Source organism: Lissotriton vulgaris, chromosome 2_2 (genome assembly GCF_964263255.1).
Source record: "Lissotriton vulgaris chromosome 2_2, aLisVul1.2, whole genome shotgun sequence".
Lineage (NCBI taxonomy): Eukaryota > Metazoa > Chordata > Amphibia > Caudata > Salamandridae > Lissotriton > Lissotriton vulgaris.
In genome coordinates this window covers 5,824,420-5,845,014 of record NC_141688.1, presented here as the reverse complement: position 1 = coordinate 5,845,014, position 20,595 = coordinate 5,824,420, and the positions used below count along the sequence as shown (strand labels likewise).

Here is a 20,595-nt window from a genome sequence, read left to right as displayed (position 1 = left end):
AGCTGGGTGGGCAGAGTTAGTGGGCTGGGGGAAGAGGAGGATCCAGGGGATGGGCTAGTCAGTTAGAGTAGGGACGGGGACCTGAGAGCACCTGTCGAATAAAGCTCTTAGATACATAAAGAAGTAGTCTGTCGTTATTACGAGGAAGACACGACACCCTGGATGACTCTTCCCTCACTGGACAACATGTTGGGCAGGCAATGGCATACAAACCACAGGAATGCCCCAAACTCCTGCTCATTCATGGGGCGAGAACATCTATGCCCCGGCATGATGTCACCCACAATTATCTAGCCCAAACACACACAAAAAACTAAAACACCCTACTACTCCTATAACAATTAAACCCCAAGAGACAAACACTCACCAGCACACAAGACAATAAACAACAATCTACAACAAATATGCACAAAAATGACTAAAGGGACACAACAGGGACAGCAGACACGATACACCAGCTCCAAAAACACCACCACCATTCTACAGCAGAGGCACAACACCACCACTCTCAAGTTCAGACAGTCAAATTGTGACTTACTGTGAAAGCAAAAGTAACTTCACAGTTCCTAATTTGCAGAATGCAGGATCCATTACACCAGTTCCCTTTATCCATTAGGTCAGTTACCGGGCGGATGTGACATATTTTCAGCTGATGCTTTTTGTTGTTGTACGCTACTGCTCAATGCATTTATTTAAAAAAAGGTCTGACTATGGAGAATACTGTCTACACCGTGTATAAGCGGGGAAGAAGCATTCTTCACTAATTCGGCGGCAGAAAAAGTTCAGGCTGAATGGTGTTTCATTATATTTTTTAGACACAAGAAATCTCAAATATTTTTGGGGGTGTTTTGAGATGTGCAATTTATGGAAAAGGGTGGTTACAGTAGATGCAGTGTTGTGTGTGAATAGTGAACTTTACCTGTTTACATAGTTTGCATACGTTTTATATGTGTGTTCTGAAATCCACGTATGTGTGGGTTTCTCCTGCTCATGGATAATACTATGCATTGTGCCCAAACACTGTGTAACACAATGGCAAACCTTACAATAGGTGCCCTCTGTGCTAAGTCATTTATAGTACCCAGTGACATAGTAATAGCTTCCCAGAGGGATACTAGCAACTACCACTGCCATGGTATCAGCTGACCCACATCTACAGCTGCTCAGCCTACTGCCAAACGATGCTATGTCTCTCAGTAGAGGCATCAGGTTGTGTGGCAATTTGTGACTGTGGAGCAATTGGCTGCAACCACATAGAATGGGGTGTATGACTGGGGCCATTAGTTTGATAGATTATTTGCATTCTATGTCAAAGGGATATACTCCACAGGAAAGTGACAATTACATATGATGTGTCTAACATGATCTGCAATCATGGTGAGTGCGCTATGATAGATCACCATGCATGCCTTGGTGGGACCTCCTACATATGGTTGACAGTAAGGCTACGTAAATCACACCATGACTACACTCTGCCTCAAAGCAGTGCTGCTTCTGCATAGGATTGGTTGTCACATGCAAATCTGTTGTATTGGCAAATTCTAGTATGTAGTATTTGTCTCTGTGAGATGTGATAATGTAAGGGATTAGACATGTGTATACAGCTGTTGTTGATACTATGTGGAACACTTCAAAGTCATCATACAAAGAGTGGCCTCCAATATCGTCCCCAAGTTTGAAGCCGTTCACATTGCTAGCATCAGGAGAGACACACACACACACACACACAGTCATTGCACACTATCTATATGACCACATCATGGTAATTGTGGCTGGCAATGGAGGACTCTCTGCTACAGGTAGTTGGAATACTCACTAAAGTCATTTTTACCAAATGTTAGTCATCGCTGTTTGTAACACATAGCTACATATGTAATTTGTGTGACAAGAATTAACAGGTAAAATGTTGATACTTAAACATTTACTTTACCTTCAAATATAAAAGGCATACACAGTGGTAGTGCTCAGAGATTCATTTACAGATTTGTGAAGAATGTGTGATATTACATAATTGTTGACTATGATTTTGAACATTCATGGTTCTGTAAAAATTATTTATTATGTTGTCCCTCCGCCTTGGTGCGGCAACTCTAGGTCTTGGTTGTTGAGGCTACTCATCTTCCTCCTCCTCAATGTTCAGGACTTCCTGCTCCCCACTTTCATCTGCATATGGCACCTTTGTCCTGACACAGATATTGCAAAAATGCAGCAGACCAAAATATTTTTACCCACCAGATATGTCCAGACTCCGGAAGCAAGATTTTAATACTCCGAAAGTCCGCTCAATTATGGACCTGGTGCGGCATGGGGCATGGTTGTAAGTCAGCTCAATTCTGAGCCTAGTACAGCATAGGGCATGGTTGTATGTCTGGTGTGCTTCTTTTTGTGTGTTCTTGACTATAATCATGACCCACAGCATCAGTGTGTAACCTTGCTCAGCTGCCAAGAAAGGAGGCGTCATTTTAGTCAAGTGTCATAACAAAGAATGGCCCAACATTCATTTCCAATCAGTTCTGTGCCCTACTTGACTCATACACCTTGTGTACAGTAATGGATTTGCTATGACATAGTGTAATGTACACGCAAGTAGGGATTAGGAATCACTCTAACACCCTCTCTGAGGGGACGTTATAATGAAGGCATCACTACACCAGGAAACACCCTTGGCCTATGTGTATAGGGCGCATAAACTGATGCATTTCTCTGGCTCCTGCTCCAAGAGCAAACCATCAGTAAAAAAACTTGGGATCATTTACTGTTTATGGAATAGGGGGCTGAATATAAATACCACAACGCTAACATCTACACAAAATAGGAGAAAGACAAAACAAAACATTATAGAGCAATCAGAAAATCCTACCACCACTTTGGGAAGGGGCAGACCCGTTGGCACTGAAATCAAGATGACGCCATCCCTAGGCTCCTTCTTCAAAGTTCAATCTAAGCAGCCCCCCTCATGGGATAAAATGCTTACTAACAACAAATACCATGCCCTAGCAACAGAGGAGACTACCAGGGAAGAGGTACCCCGACCCCAAGCCCAGCACCATAGTGAGCAGGGCGAGCTTAGTAGGCAAAATGAGGCAGACATACAGGCATGGAGCCCTTAATAACAGAAATGAGGGCCAACTTTACCACGTCCAAGAGCAACCAAGACACTAGGCACATGGTTTAACCAAAGGGCATGTCCACCACCCAACCTCTCTTGTATGTTAGATGGGGGGTACGGTGCGGCCTTGCACATAACCTTCACTGAGATTATCCAAAACCTGTGCATATTGATGGTTGGTCGCTTTTGAAAGCTGGGTGCCGACCCTGGCAACCGACTAATACTCATGCAAAATATTTCTATGAATGGCTAAAGATTGTGTGCAGTGGAGTTTTAATACTCGCCTAGGCACTGTTGTCACGTCCTGGTGAATATTGAATGCAGGCTCTGTCAATAGGATATGACTGAGTTATGTCATCAATGATATCATTAAGTATGGCATGAGTGATTTAATATGTGAGGTTATAAGCACTGCATGGTTGGGACTTAAGCTCATGTTTAATTCCAACAGCTAACAATGACGTTAACGTTTGTTTATTCAGTGAGTTTCTGTTCTAAAGTTAAGGTAGTAGTACCTAACCTAACAATAATTTCACGTCAACCTTTGTTGTCTTCAGTGAATACGTTTATTCGTCAAACAGAATGTTACTATTTTACTGTTTGGGAGCTGACTCAGAAGACGGGTAGACTGAGGAAACATATGAGGAAAGGGGATGATGTACATATGCAGATGTCTCTCAATTTTACGTACTTTCACGCCCCCTACACCTCACTGACCGATGTACTACTTATATAGTAAACTGCATATTTCTACATAATGTATTTGCAGTACAGTGCTCTGAATCCTGCATGGGGTAGAGCTGCACCTCACAAAAGTATATATAAAAATATTATTATTAGTCTGACAATGTTTCTGGTATGTGCTAGTTCAATAAATAGAATTGTGAACATAACTCCATTAAATTCCCACCAGTGCCCCAGTAATAACCAATGCTTCACCTCTCCTTGTGACACAAATACACTCAATAACAGACAGTAAAACACATGCAAAAGAATGATACCTTGATTTTTAGACACTAACAGAAATAGTCTAAATAAGGTAACTTTAGGTATTAGAAAAAAATGAAAACCTCTGTGATTTGAGATCTGGCTTTAAACCTTCGTTTCTGCTTTTGAGGACGCTTTTGTAAACTTTGCTTCATGCTTAATTTTTGGTCTCCACAGTGGTAATGAGGTTGGGGAAGGGTACCTTCACTCTTTGGCCAAAGCTTTATTTTAGGAACGGATTACACCAGAATTGTGTTGCCTTTAATCTTCACAGTAGACTATAAATAGTAGAGGATTCTGTGGCAGGCAATCATGGCAGTGTTTACAAATGTTGATCATAACTACCGAATCAAAACTCTGAGATATGGCAAAGGCATCTATATGGGGTAAAATGTTTTACCAGATTTAGGGTATGAAGCGATGATGAGGTCATCTGGGAAGACCTGAAACTGAGCGATCCTTTCCCAGTCGTCTGCAAATGCGGCGACCACAGGTAATCCACGAACTAGCCTGTAAGCTTTACGGCGATACTCTTCGGGAACATCCATTCTGTGGAGAAAAGAAGGCTATCTTTAATGAAAGTGAAACAATCATGACACCCAGTACTTCATTGGCAATATCTGAGGTTTTTTCCAGTCTCACAGAGCAAGTGACTAATGAGGATGTGGTTATTGCTACAAATCACATGTAAGTAGAGGAACAACCTAAGAACAATAACTAATATGATTACATATTGAAATAACTCAGGGCAATCTATTGCCATCCTTCCATTAACAGTCTCTTGTTAAAGGTACTCGTACAAAATCTGACCTCTGATTAGGGCGATGTGCTCATGTCCACTCAACCCAGACGTCCCGCTAAACTATCTACTCACAGTCCCTAATCAAACATTCCAATCCTACTTTTAAGCCCTTCTACATAGTGTAATAGAAATACACACTTATAACATTTGCTCATGGCAAAATAGTTCACAACATTACATGATAGAGAATCAGTTTCATTACTTATTTGGTGTTTGTTTTCTACATACTAGCAGCATTTTGTGTCCATATATTATGATGTAAGCCAGTGGGGGCTGGTAGAATTGTTTTTCTTATATTTGAAGTCTTTTCATTTAAGATAATCAAAAGAGCGTATAGAAATAGTGCAATAATCAGCATATACTGGACATCCACATTTTGCAAGTGGCATCATCGTCGGAACAATCAAGGCAACTAAAGCTACCATAAACTTTGTGGCCAGGAATGTCTCTAAGAGTCGGATCAGCCAAACAGTAGGATATTAAAGCAATCAAAGGTGTGACAGGGTTCACACAAGTAGTAAATGGGGGTACACTCGGAGGAAAGGGAATGAAAAATATAACAAAAGGAAAAATGAAAAATAGGTTGAGTGTACTGTAATATGAAGCGAGATGGTTCCCCGGAAGGATATGGGTGAGGGGATATCTCGAATGGGAGCATTAGAGATTGTATATGTGCATCTGGGTAAAGCAAATCAATGGCACTACGGGGGAGGGCCAGTCCCCCCACTATGGGATGGGGTCTCCAGATCTAGGGGAGATGTGTTCTTGTGTGTGTTACCCTGTGGAATGGAAGCTCCATGACACGCCAAAGATATGTAAACCACTGGGCGATTGGTGGCACAGGAAGTTTATACCAATGAAGACCAAGTAACTGTTTAGCCGTGCCTAACATTTGAAGAATGAGGCACCAGTTAGAATGCGTTATTGCTGTCAGTGTTGAAGGGCGAACACCAAGTATGATAGCATTATATGAGTTCGGGAGAGGGAAGTCTATGGTTCCTTTAATGTGGCTCAGAACCCCTTTCCAATATAGGGGAAGGAGGGCCAGGACCACTAGATGTGGAAAAATTCACTGGTTGCTGATTGGCAATGCCAGAAAATGAGGAGAGGAAGTGGAAAACATTCTCTGTAGTCGTTTGGGGTGTAGTATCACCTAGTCATTAATTTATCGGCTTTTTCACGCTGGAAGATGTTTGTGTGCATCTTAGTGATGTCACACCAAACTTTCTATGTTATCAACAAGGACTAGCTAAGTGTGACCATTTATAGGACTCTGAACTGTATTATCAGCAGGCACCTATTAGGTATTTTCATGAAGCCCTCACCCACCATGCTTTATCATCGGGCCCACCCAGTGACACCTAATGTGTCTTGGGTGTGCTTCGACGCCTGGTAACAGCGGAGCAGGTATTGTACTGAGAGTGCAGTGTGGTGAATTGTGAAGTGAAGTTAAAACGGCTAAGCGTTGGTCCCAGTACCCGAGGGTGAATTACATTTTAATAACTGGGCCTCCGTCAGCGGTTAAAAAACAAGGCACGTGGATGTTGTGGTGGCAAGATTAAGACCTCCTACATCCAGATGTTGGTCGCCATGTTTCAGCCAGTGCCTGTAGTAATGCTGGCTTTCCTCAGGACCGTTTATAGTGCAGGTGCAGGTTAACAACAATTAAATGAGTGTGTACAAACTATGTGTCGCACTCACTAAGATGCTATTAGTGTGAGAGAGGGATTCCCTCACCAAGCATATGCCAAAATAAGACACACAGAAGAGAGAGTCATTCAGCATGTAGCTTAGGGTCACACAAATCACGAGATTGCCGGTTATTAAGTGCTTCGTGGGGAGACTAAAAAACGGCGAAAGTGTAACAGTACTGGTGGTTTATCGAGAGATATCGTTGGCGTGGTGAGGCTAGAGAGCAAGCATCACTCACACACTATGTGGCAGGAGCGTAAGGACTTTATTCTCACGCTAGCAATTTGCTGCGAGTGCTCCCTGGAGTGATTTGGCAAGGGATTTGGCAAGGGATTTGACCCTAGAAAGAAAAATGGGGGGACCACTGATAGTTAGACAACCTATAAGGAGAGAAGTGCTTACCCGGAAGATGCGTGGCTTGGTCATCATACTCACGGGATTCTAGGTCAAGGCCTGCGGGGTACCTGTTGTGCCGTCAGCAAGTGCAGTACATGCGCAATCAATCAATCAATCAATCAATCATAACACCTGTATAGCGCGCTACTCACCCAGAAGGGTCTCAAGGCGCATTGGGGGAAGGGGTCCGCTACTGCTCGAACAGCCAGGTCTTGAGTTGTCTCCTGAAGGCGAGGTGGTCCTGGGTCAGCCGAAGGTGGATGGGTTGGGAGTTCCATGTCTTGGCCGCCAGGTAGGAGAAGGATCTGCCTCCGGCGGTGGCTCGTCGGATGCGTGGTACGGTAGCGAGGGCGAGACTGGTAGACTGTAGCTGGCGGGTGGGCGTGTAGAAGGTCAGGTGGTCGTTGAGGTACTTGGGGCCCAGGTCGTGGAGAGACTTGTGTGTGTGGGTGAGGAGCCTGAACGTGATCCTCTTGTTGACGGGGAGCCAGTGCCGATTCCTCAGGTGGCCGGAGATGTGGCTGCGTCGGGGGATGTCCAGGATGAGTCAGGCGGAGGCGTTCTGGATGCATTGGAGTCTTTTCTGTAGCTTGGCTGTGGTACCGGCGTTGAGGGCGTTTCCGTAGTCCAGTCGGCTGGTGAGGAGGGCCTGGGTGACCCTCTTCCTGCTTTCGGTCGGGATCCATCGGAAGATCTTGCGAAGCATGCGAAGGGTGTGAAAGCATGATGATGAGGAGACGGTGTTGACTTGTCTGGTCATCGAGAGGGAGGAGTCCAGGATGAAGCCCAGGTTGCGTGCATGGTCTGTTGGTTTGGGGGCGGTGCCCACGGCTGGGGGCCACCAGGCGTCATCCCAGGTGGAGGGTGATGGTCCCAGGATGAGGACTTCCGTCTTGTCTGAGTTCAGTTTCAGGCGGCTGTTCTTCATCCACTCGGCAACGTCCTTCATCCCTTCTTGGAGGCTGGTTCTGGCGGTGTTGGAGTCTCTGGTGAGGGAGAGGATCAGCTGGGTGTCGTCAGCATAGGAGGTGATGTTGAGGTTGTGTTGGTATGCGAGGGCAGCGAGAGGTCTCATGTAGACGTTGAAGAGGGTGGGGCTGAGTGATGATCCTTGCGGTATGCCGCAGATGACTTCGGTGGCCTCGGATCGAAACGGGGGGAGGCGGACTCTCTGTGTTCTTCCGGCGAGGAATGAGATGATCCACTTCAGTGCCTTCTCTTGGATGCCGGTGTTGCTGAGGCGTTGGACTAGGGTGCGGTGGCAGATAGTGATGAATGCTGCAGAGAGGTCCAGGAGGATGAGTGCCGCTGTTTCCCCGTTGTCGAGCAGGGCTCGGATGTCGTTGGTGGCTGCGATGAGGGCGGTCTCGGTGCTGTGGTTGGCTCTGAAACCGGACCGCGAGGGGTCGAGGGATCCGTTCGTCTCGAGGAAGGCAGCAGGCTGTCTGTTGGCGATCTTCTCGATGACTTTGGAAGGAAAAGGGAGGAGCGAGATGGGGTGGAAGTTTTTGAGGTCGGTGGGGTCCGCTGTTGGTTTCTTCAGTAGGGCGCTGAGCTCGGCATGCTTCCAGCTCTCCGGGAAGGTGGCAGTGTTGAAGGAGGTGTTGATGACATCTCGGAGTTGGGGTGCGATGGTGGAGTCGGCCTTGTTGAAGACGTGGTGGGGGCAGGGGTCGGTTGGAGAACCGGAGTGGATGGTGTTCATCGTGCGGGCTGTGTCTTCGGTGGTCACCGTGGTCCAGGTGCGGAGGGTGGCTGTGGGGTGCGTTGGTTCGGTGGTTGGGTGCGTGGATGGTGCGCCGAAACTGTTGTGGATGTCGGCAAAGAGTGTATTGCTCAATTATGCACAGTCAGTTTGCCCACATGCCTCTAGTACCTAAATGAGGCGAGGAGGGGGCTATACATATGTGTCACAACCCTAGGGGTTTGAAGTGGGGGCAATAGAGACACGTATTGGCAATGGGGAAAGAAACATCAGTAGGTGTTGATGTTATTGCCATAGGGCTGTGCCCAGTTCATGACATATATATTTATAACGATGACCTATAAAGAGGATATAAGTGGAGTATTCCCACCATCAGGCCACGCTGCAGAGGCTGAGCCTTCAAGGTTTATAGACTGAGAGAGTTCCATGGAATGTAGACCTTGAAAGCGTCTCATAGGGTAAAGGCTGGGGTCTCAGGAAAGGCATTAGACTCAAAATATGAGATCTCCCTCGGCATTTTGGTCATATCAACAGGATCACTCTGCTGGAAGGAGGGAAGACCCCAGCAAGGGCAGGACAGTGATGAGGGCCTCCGATGGTGTAAAATATATTGCAGGAGTAGGAATGGTGAACATATGAGCAGAATGAGTAATCACCCATATCTGGGTATCTGTAACTACAAGCGTCAATGAGGCCCAGGATAGTAAAGAACCTCTTCAGTGCAGATGACATCGCCCCTGTGCCCTGGAAGAAGAAATGCTGCGGTCCAAGTCAGGGTCCAAAACTGGGTTAGGCTCTCCTCCCACCAACACGTCACCTCCCTGCTTGTGTCCGCTGATCCAAAAGTATACTCCTAAGGTAAGTGTTCTCTTATTGATTAGGGGCATAAATATTGAAGAGGGTGAGGATGTAGGTGCCTCACTGTATTGAGAGTTTTAGGAAGCGACCCTCACCTCCCTGACTACTGCAGAACTTTAGAGCAGAAACCCACCTTGCATACGATTGCAACTCCAGCTGTTTTTATTGTGGAAGACAGCCAATAATGAACCAGGTATTTAGGATGGGACATTTGATGTATGTCAGTATTCAGGAGATGAGTTTACTGGTGAAAGAAGATGTGTGGGTCTTGTAGGAGGAAATAGCACCATGCCTAGCATGTCCTATTTGGGGTGCTCAATCCACAGACGTTTAGAGACAGAAATTTGGGGTGTGGCTGGGTCACCAATAACCAGGGTCGGAGAATCAAACCAGTGGGGGTTGATGAGGGCAGTGGGTATATTGCCCAGGTGCACTGAGGTGACTTTTGTGGGCCCTAATGAGGGCACAGATGTGCAAAAAGTTGGGACCTGGACATTCAGAACATAATAAGGGTGATATAGGGCGGTATGGGAGGCACTTCCAGTGCCAGGGAGCAGGGAATGCTGTCACATGGAACAAAATGAGAGTAAGAGGAGCCATCAGAGGATAAGAGTGGCACTCCCCAACCATTCAAAACAAAAAAAGAGAAAGATCAGTTCAAACAATAATAGTCCAACTGGGACAAATCACTCTATTCAAGTCCTGGAATGACATGCATGCCTGTGCATGGGTCATTCTGGGGAAGCAGCTCTCCAAAGGGACTTATCGAGTAGGAGGTAATGGAAATGATGGGAGATTCCGTAGAGTACCCACCTCTGCAGCTAGCACAAGTCCGGGCGGGATTGACCCTGCTGCATTCACAGAAGTCTCAGGAGGATGAATCCCAGGTCAGCCACAAAATAGCCTTCCAATCATCAGTTGTTGAGATACTTAGGTCCCCATTAGGATGGCGGGCGGACTTTAACCATTGGGTAGTCTACCAAGATGGAGGGTGTACACCTCCTAAGAGACATTTTGAGGAAAGGGGACTGGCTCACCAGGTTAGACTTGAAAGACGCTTACCTAACAATACCCATCTGGGAACCCCATCAAAGACTTCTCCAATTCACTTGGCTAGGGAAACTCCACCAATTTTGCAGTCTCCCCTTCGGACTATTGTCCTCCCCTTGGTGCTTCACCAAGGTATTACGCCCCGTAACCGCTTGGCTCAGGGAGAGAGGGGTAAGATTAATCATATATCTTGACGATATCCTTATAATGGCCCAATCAAAAGAGACTGCATCTGTTCATACAAACCTTGTAATCTGACTCCTAGAACATCTAGGTTTTATCATAAACACAAAGAAATCTTGCACAATACCCAGCCTTCAAACACAGTTTCTGGGCTTTACAGTAGATACTCTGAAAGCAGAACTGAAATTACCTGCCGAAAAGGTCAGGAAAGTGAGAAAGGAATTGAGGAAGGCTTTCACGAAGAAGACCTATCCTCTAATAATACTAGCGAGAATAGTGGGCCTCTTATCCTTAACGATCCAAGCTATCTTCCCGGGACCCCTCCATTATTGGGCACTCCAAAGACTAAAGGCGAGTGCTCTGAGATCAAATCATTCATACTCTCAAATGATATCCCGAGACCAAGAGTCGAGGACAGAACTCCTCTGGTGGTTGAAGAATGCGGAGGCATGGAATGACAGAGCCATTTTCGGGGAGACATTACGTGACATTCCGTATGGACAATGTGTCAGCAGTCCGTTATGTGAACAAACTGGGCAGACCACACTCCAATGGCCTCACAGATCTGGCGAAAGAATTTGGGGAATATTGCTTGAACCGAGGGATTTCAGTTACAGCAGAACATATTCCAGGGTTAAGCAATGGTGTAGCAGACTGGTTCTCAAGGAATTTCATGGATTCCAGCAACTGGAGACTAGACAGACAAACATTTTTAACTATCCAATCAATATGGGGTCCTTTCAGGACAGACCTTTTTGCAGACTGCCTGAACACCCAGTTAAAGGAATTCTTCAGTTGGAGGCCGGACCCTCAAGCTCAAGGAGTGGATGCCTTCCTCCAAGACTGGAGGGACTTGAAGCCATATGCCTTTTCGCCTTTTGCATTGCTTCCCCGACTTCTTCTTCACGCTCAACGCTACAACGAGATCATAACTGTAGTAACTACCCTTTGGAGATCACAAGCATGGTTTCCGGTTGTTCTAGAAATGATTATAGACTTTCCAATCCTGATACCCTCGTTCAGGGAAATACTCTTGGGTCCGGAAGGAGACACCAATCCCCTCGTAGATCAGGGGCTTCTAGTACTGACGGCATGGAGGATTTCAGGAGACAATGGCGAATCCCAGGCCTTTCGTCAAATGCTTTCAGACTCATCTTTGAATCATGGACCCCAGGTACAAGGAAGGCACATCGACTGGCGTGGAACAAATGGGTTTGCTGGTGTTTTCAACAAGGTCATGATCCCGTTTCAGTTGATCTAGTCCATGCTAATAATTATCTATCTGAACTCTTTACTTCGGGACTCTCCTATAGGACCGGTAATGTATACAGATCTCCTCCTGGAGAGAGAATTCTTCTCTCTCCTTGAAACATTTCTCTTTTAAACTCACTGTTTTATTATGTCTGGTCTCTTTCAGAAGAACCTCTGATGTCAAAGCTTTAGATATTTCTAACAGATCCTTTCAACCAGAGGGTGTATGCTTCTATCTTAAGAAAAGAACCAAAACTATGTCCTCTTCTATCTTTTACCCCTTCTTTCCACAGAATGAAAGACTCTGTGCGGTTAAATGTCTGAAAGAATATGAGAGGAAAACTGTTAATCTAAGAATTAGAGAGACTCAATTATTGATTCCTATAGATTTCCACCTAAGGGAGTATCATCACCAACCCTGGCAAGGTGGGTGAAGGGAGTTATGTGTGAAAGTGGTGTGGATACCTCTATCTTTGGAGCTCATTCCATCAGAGGCGCATCAGCTTCTAAAGCCTACTTCCTTGGTGGGGGATTACAGGAAACTCTTAAGGCTGCAGACTGGTCTAATGATAGTATGTTTAAGACTTGTTATTTTAGGCCAATCTCTAATGTGATTGATAATGTTCTTAATGCACTTTGAACTTGCATAACATGGCCTCCGTGTCGTGCCATAAAATTTAGATTTTTCACAGCCTGCTGGGCAGAAAATCTGGATTTTATTAAGGACACAGAGGCTAATATTATCCCACCTCTTTTGGTCTATATTCTGATCCCTCCCTATTGTTGTTACAAATATTACGAAGTGATATTCTTCTTCTTTCAGAATAGGAATTTTCATCCCTCTGGACAGGAATTTGGGAAGCCTTCTTCGTTTGGTGCCATGTTTTTCTTCAAGTTGAATTTCTTTCTTCGCAGCATGTCAAAGAAGGAAGATACCTGGTCATATAGGGACTCTTCATCTCTTCAGAATGTTCACTAAAGTTATATTTGATTGTTGCTGCTGAGCTGTGGCAATAAAGGAGATTTGCATAATATTAGCCTCCGTGTCCTTAATAAAATCCACATTTTCTGCCCAGCAGGCTGTGAAAAATCTAAATTGTCCTGCATAATGACTTCATCTCTCACCTAATTCTGTCTCCTCTGTGAATCATTTTAAAGACCTGTTCATCTGTAATATAAATATGACACACTAGGCACTTCTACACAGGCACCGTTTGAATGCAAGCCTATGAGATAAGTGAAATCTATCAGGTACACTGCACACATTAAAAAATAGAAAATATCGTCAAATGTTACTTTGACTTGTAATGTGTGACCTCATTTAGTCACATCGATCTAATTTTAAACACTAATTTTCTTTTTTGTTTTGCGGATTAAATACACTACTTCTATTGGAGTCCATATTATATGCTGTTTGTTATATTGTTTTGTTAAAGTTATAGTTCTAGTTGTTTATTGTATTGTTATAATTTAGTAATACTTCCAGTTATTTATTGTTTTAATAAAAGTTAATTAAAAAGTACATACATCTTTTTTTTTGCGGGGGTAGCAATCCACAATAGAAATTATATTTATAATTTGAAGTATAATTCTGAAACTAGCTCTTCACCAGATCTTTACAAGATTGTATAGCTACAACTTATGGTTCCAATTCAAAAGAATAAAAAGTACAACACCATTAGCAACATAGTGTGGTGAACTTCTAACCTCTGTGCTCACGCAAGTGTTCCATGAACTGTTACTATAGTAACAGGTCGAAAGCCGGTTGGGGGTAGGGTTAAAAGTTACTGGCTGTACAGAAACCGTTATACTTACCCTGGATCCTCTACAAGACAGAATGGAAAGCAAAGTAAAACAAAACACTGTGTACCAGATTTAGAACCCTCTTGCACCACTTTCCCATCCAACACCCCCTACAAAATTACAAGTCTGTGAGCCTCAACAACCCCCCTCAAGCTCAGCCAATCACCACCCCTGGGAATTTGTGTATTACGGGAGGTAAACTGCGTGGCCCTCCGCCTGGTGCCCTCGAGGGCCCTTGAAACTACTACGACCGGCTCCTGCAGTGTCCCGGGGTACCTACCCCCGCTATACTGCTGTTTTCTTTGACAGAGCGAGACTCTCACGACTCCTGCCCTCCCATAGCAAACGTAGTTTGTATTTTGAAAGACAGAGCAGTGAAATCTATTCTCACTTTCAGAATCCAAAGCAGATTGCAATTCCATATGCAAATTAGCATTTACCCATGCAAAAAAGCAATACTGGCTCCCAAAGAACGCAAAAGTTCATCACACATTGTTGCTAAAAAAAAAGCAAGTGTGCTTAACTTCTCAATATACTACCTTATCCTACGTAATGTTATTTTCAATTGCGTTCTGATAACCAATAAGAATAATGCTTTTAAAAAACAGAAACATTCACCCTAGTTTTCTGTTTAGAATGTTGTCAAACAACCAATCCTTTCTTTTCTGTTTTAATTTCACTTTTCTCCCAAATCCCTTTGTCTATTCTAACATATGCCAAAGGCAGAAATGGAACTACTACAATCTATTTTGTCCACAGATTGAGAAAACTAGGAAAAAATGTGAATAAATCTGTTTCTACTTTTCTATAGAAAATAGACTATAGAATGGTGTCCATATACCACAAAAATCTGCGTTTCAATATGCATGGCATCTATAGAAGTGATGCTGTATATTTTACAGATGAAGGGAACACGGGGGTATATTATCAAGGGGGTTTATCTCCGCTTTTTTGGCTTTAAAAGCCAAGAAAGCGGAGATAAAATTATCTCCCTATTACCAAGCTGTCGCTACCACCAGTTAGTGACAGTTAATAGGAGATAGCGACCAACTTGGGCCCCGCTTTGCATGTCAGTGATATTTATCACTAATGATATGCAAAGTGGGCGTGCCAAGATGTTAGCGACTGGAAACAGTCGCTAACATCGCTATCTCCTATTACCAAGTTTTGGAGATATTCGCGCTAAGCGCGAATATCTCCAAAAGCTAACACCTGCCCTGAGCAGTTCTTAGCCATGTTATCCAATAGGAGGTGGATAACATAGCTAAGAGCATTTGCTCGATAATGCATGAATATCGCTGACTTTTCAGCGATATTCATGCATTGTGGCCGTTTTTTATCGCATTTGCGATAAACCTTGCTAATAGCAAGGTTTATCTGCGATAAAAATCGCCGATGTGCTGCGATAATTTTTGTCTCTAAACAAGTTAGAGACAAAAATTATCGCTAGTTGTTGGTAATATGCCCCAGAGTCTTTCTCATGAACTTTATACTCTGCATCGGTACTTACTTGTAATTACTAACATCTCTCAATAAACACAAGGTCTCTTTTTAGAGCCACCCAACATCTATACACAAGCTTGATGTATATCTCAAAAATACATGCTTCTTTTTTTGCTACGGCAGCGAAATTTGCGGATCCGACTTGCATCCAGCAACTTAAAAAAAAAATGCTATCTTACTTTTTTGGCCCTATGGGTCCTTACTTGACCCCAGAGCAGGGCTAGGGGATGAGGGTGTGTCTACCCTTCCACACATATTTCAATGACTTCCTCAGCCCCGCTTCTACCATGGCACAAAATGGCTGCCAACAGTACCTGATTTTGAATGTTTACAACCGCTTGACAGCCAATTAGAATTGAGCGCATGATCGGGAAGGTGCGCTTTTCCTATGAGGCCAATCCTCGCACAATCCGCGGATCCTCCGTGCCCATAGATAAATAAACTACTTTAACCGTAATATTCAAAGAAACTACTGAACAGATTGACACCAGATATGCGAAAGGCACAAGTCGGAACTGAGGACTACCTCTCTGCCAAATTTGGTGTAATTCTGTTCAGCCGTTCGAGCTGTAGCCGTGGCTAAAGGTTCTATTGGAAATTGCATGGGGAAAACATGTTTTGGGACCCCCCTTTTTTCTAAGCCCCCGCTTCATCAACCACCCCCAGATTTTCAGGGAAGGAGCGGAACTGAGCTGGCCAAAATCGTAAAAAATTTCAAGAATATTCATCAATTGACGGTATTGTTACTGCCAATAGAATGTTGTGGATTTCCTATGAATAATAGGTCCTAACTACCTACTGGCGACCATATATATGAACGAAACGCGTCAGGACTAAAAGAACTGCCCATCTGTACAAATAAAGTGCTTCAAGCAAGGTGTTGTATGTGCGGCTCACTTCCCCACTTCAGGAGGAGTAATTGGTGTATATAGAGTGGCGTGGTCGGCCGTAGAGCTTCGCACTACCTGAAAGAGCGCCGAATATCACCCGACTGGGACCAGAATCTACTGACTCGGCAACAAATTTCAGGGTGATCGGCTGCCACCAAGCACCAGAGTTTGGCAAGGTTCCCTGCAGTCCCAAACACGGACTGCCACTGGAGCAACACAATCCAGGTTTCCATTGTAACAGAAGAATATCGGCACACCGAGCAAAATCATCAAGGACTCAGCAGGACTTCAACAACCATCATGCCGGGCAATCATCACCAACGATGTCCACTAGAGGGCCGACAAGTATACAAGAACACCTTGATATTTCCCGTTGACATGTCCACGACTACCTGGGCCAACCTTTGAGAAAGTTCACAGTGAAGGTGAACAAAACGTGTCAGGACTAAAAGAACTGCCCATCTGTACAAAGAAAGTGCTTCAAGCAAGGTGTTGTATGTGCGGCTCACTTCCCCACCCCAGGAGAAGTAATTGGTGTATATATCCCAGCAGACAATGTTTTGAAATTTATTTTGACTATGGAGGCACAGCTGGGGTCAATCGTAATTGTAATAAATCACAAGGGAAATGTGGCCGCAATGAATTGGTTTCCAGTTTTGCGGCCTCTGATGAGAAGCGAAAATGCTTCGAAACGCGTAAGTCCAAAGGATGAAGTACAGGATTTGAAAGCTGCATATTTCTCAATAAAGGGTTTGGGAACCAAGCTGCAAGTGGTGTGGGGCCTCATATCTGAAGCAATTTTGAAAAATGTGTTTTCACCGCGGCTCCGGCCGTGGAGGGATCGCACTGCCTCAAATGAACAAAGGACCACAGGTGAGGTAGAGATCCTCTTTTGCAATGGCGCGGCAGGCAAAAGAATTAAACATGCAGTTTTGAATCCTGGAGCACACTGGAGGGCTATAAATATATCCTGAATGGGCATACAGGAAACAAACCCATCGGAGGGAACAAAATGCTTAATAGGACTACATTTCCCAGCAGACAATGTTTTGAAATTTATTTTGACTATGGCGGCACAGCTGGGGCCAATCGTAATTGTAATAAATCACGAGGGAAATGTGGCCACAATGAACTGGTTTCCTGTTATGCGGCCTCTGATGAGAAGCGAAAATTCTTCGAAACGCGTAAGGCCAAAGGATGAAGTACAGGATTTGAAAGCTGCATGTTTCTCAATAAAGGGTTTGGGAACCAACCTGCGAGTGGTGTGCGGCGACATATCTGAAGCAATTTTGGAAAATGTGGTTTCACGGCGGCTCTGGCCGTGGAGGGATCGCACTGCTTGGAATGAACAAAGGACCGCAGGAGAGGTAGAGATCCTCTTTTGCAATGGCGCGGCAGGCAGAAGAATTAAACATGCAGTTTTGAATCCTGGAGCACACTGGAGGGCTATAAATATATCCTGAAAGGCATACAGGAAACAAACCCATTGGAGGGAACAAAATGCTTAATTGGACTACATTTCCCAGCAGACAATGTTTTGAAATGTATTTTGACTGTGGAGGCACAGCTGGGGCCAATCGTAATTGTAATAAATCACAAGGGAAATGTGACCGCAATGAATTGGTTTCCTGTTATGCGGCCTCTGATGAGATGCGAAAATGCTTCGAAACGCGTAAAGCCAAAGGATGAAGTACAGGATTTGAAAGCTGCATGTTTCTAAGGGTTTGGGAACAACCTACAAGTGATGTGCGGCCTCATATCTGAAGCAATTTTGGAAAATGTGTTTTCACGGCGGCTCCGGCCACGGAGGGATCGCACTGCCTGGAATGAACAAAGGACCGCAGGAGAGGTAGAGATCCTCTTTTGCAATGGCACGGCAGGCAGAAGAATTAAACATGCAGTTTTGAATCCTGGAGCACACTGGAGGGCTATAAATATATCCTGAATGGGCATACAGGAAACAAACCCATCGGAGGGAACAAAATGCTTAATTGGACTACATTTCCCAGCAGACAATGTTTTAAAATTTATTTTGACTATGGAGGCACAGCTGGGGCCAATCGTAATTGTAATAAATCACGAGGTAAATGTGGCCACAATGAATTGGTTTCCTTTTATGCGGCCTCTGATGAGAAGTGAAAATGCTTCGAAACGCGTAAGGCCAAAGGAGGAAGTACAGCATTTGAAAGCTGCATGTTTCTCAATAAAGGGTTTGGGAACTAACCTGCGAGTGGTGTGCGGCCTCATATCTGAAGCAATTTTGGAAAATGTGTTTTCACGGCGGCTCCGGCCGTGGAGGGATCGCACTGCCTGGAATGAACATAGGACCGCAGGGGAGGTAGAGATCCTCTTTTGCAATGGCGCGGCAGGCAGAAGAATTAAACATGCAGTTTTGAATCCTGGAGCACGCTGGAGGGCTATAAATATATCCTGAATGGGCATACAGGAAACGAACCCATCAGAGGGAACAAAATGCTTAATTGGACTACAGTTCCCAGCAGACAACATTTTGAAATTTATTTTGACTATGGAGGCACAGCTGGGGCCAATCATAATTGTAATAAATCACATAGGAAATGTGACCACAATGAATTGGTTTCCTGTTATGCGGCCTCTGATGAGAAGCAAAAATGCTTTGAAACGCGTAAGGCCAAAGGATGAAGTACAGGATTTGAAAGCTGCATGTTTCTCAATAAAGGGTTTGGGAACCAACCTGTGAGTGGTGTGCTGCCTCATATCTAAAGCAATTTTGGAATATATATATATATATATATATATATATATATATATATATATATATATATATATATATATATATATATATCAGCACCAACCTTCTCAAAGATTCAAAGAGAGGAACACCACGGGACTCCAGGAAAAGCTGTTAAAATCCTTTTATTTCGGCATTGTTGCATGACGCGTTTCGTTTTATCAAAAAACCTTTTCAAATGCTGCCGGGATTCAACACCAATAGTTCTGCCCGCCCTCCTTTTAATGTTCGTTACCTTGCTACGATTCGACAAGGAACCACAGGTGACTAAAGCACTGGGGAAAGCGAAAACCCTTTGTGGATTCTCGTGGAGCAGACCCACACTCGTTAGTACTATCCCAAGTGGGCGGTGTCTGCCCCTGTCACCACAATGCACACCAAGTTCTTACTGCAGGGCGGTGTAACAGCTTAGCGTGTCCCTCACTCCGCCGCTTTTTCTCCCAACTTGCGCCTGACTGTGTTGTCACAGGTAACAGCACCTCTCCCACGTAGTCGTAGTGCATCAGATATGACCAGGCATAGATGCGGGGAAGCGGCGTGTCCAAACGTTACCACAGAGTTCTGTAGTTAATCCAAAAGGTTGCCACAAAAACACGCAGGACTCCTTGTGGAGTGGGCGCTCCAGAGGGGCGTTCGTGGCAGCACCCCTAATATCAGCACCAACCTCCACGAAGATTCAAAGAGAGGAACACCACGGGACTCCAGGAAAAGCTGTTAAAATCCTTTTATTTCGGCATTGCTGGATGACGCGTTTCGTTTTATCAAAAAACTTTTTCAAATGCTGCCGGGATTCAACACCAATAGTTCTGCCCGCCCTCCTTTTAATGTTCGTTACCTTGCTACGATTGGACAAGGAACCACAGGTGACTAAAGCACTGGGGAAAGCGAAAACCCTTTGTGGATTCTTGCGGAGCAGACCCACACTCGTCAGTACTATCCCAAGTGGGCGGTGTCTGCACCTGTCACCACAATGCACACCAAGTTCTTACTGCAGGGCGGTATAACAGCTTAGCGTGTCCCTCACTCCGCCGCTTTTTCTCCCAACTTGCGCCTGAGTGTGTTATCACAGGTAACAGCACATCTCCCACGTAGTCGTAGTGCATCAGATATGACCAGGCATAGTTGCGGGGAAGCGGCATGTCCAAACGTTACCAGAGAGTTCTGTAGTTAATCCAAAAGGTTGCCACAAAAACATGCAGGACTCCTTGCGGAGTGGGCGTTCCAGAGGGGCATTCGTGGCAGCACCCCTAATATCAGCACCAACCTCCTCGAAGATTCAAAGAGAGGAACACCACGGGACTCCAAGAAAAGCTGTTAAAATCCTTTTATTTCGGCATTGTTGCATGACGCGTTTCGTTTTATCAAAAAACTTTTTCAAATGCTGCCGGGATTCAACACCAATAGTTCTGCCTGCCCTCCTTTTAATGTTCGTTACCTTGCTACGATTGGACAAGGAACCACAGGTGACTAAAGCACTGGGGAAAGCGAAAACCCTTTGTGGATTCTCGCGGGCAGACCCACACTCGTCAGTACTATCCCAAGTGGGCGGTGTCTGCCCCTGTCACCACAATGCACACCAAGTTCTTACTGCAGGGC

The 20,595-nt window shown here is 44.8% G+C and overlaps 1 protein-coding gene across 1 annotated transcript in view; it reads right to left on the bottom strand.

The window, feature by feature from the left end:
- The window catches only part of LOC147728929 (sulfotransferase 1B1-like), a 659,149-nt gene that overhangs the window by 415,495 nt on the left and 223,059 nt on the right, over nt 1-20,595 (bottom strand). The window contains exon 2 of the mRNA XM_086959169.1: nt 4,497-4,645. Coding sequence (XP_086815295.1) covers nt 4,497-4,644 — 148 coding nt within the window. The 5' untranslated portion in view covers nt 4,645. The remainder of the gene's footprint in view (nt 1-4,496; nt 4,646-20,595) is intronic.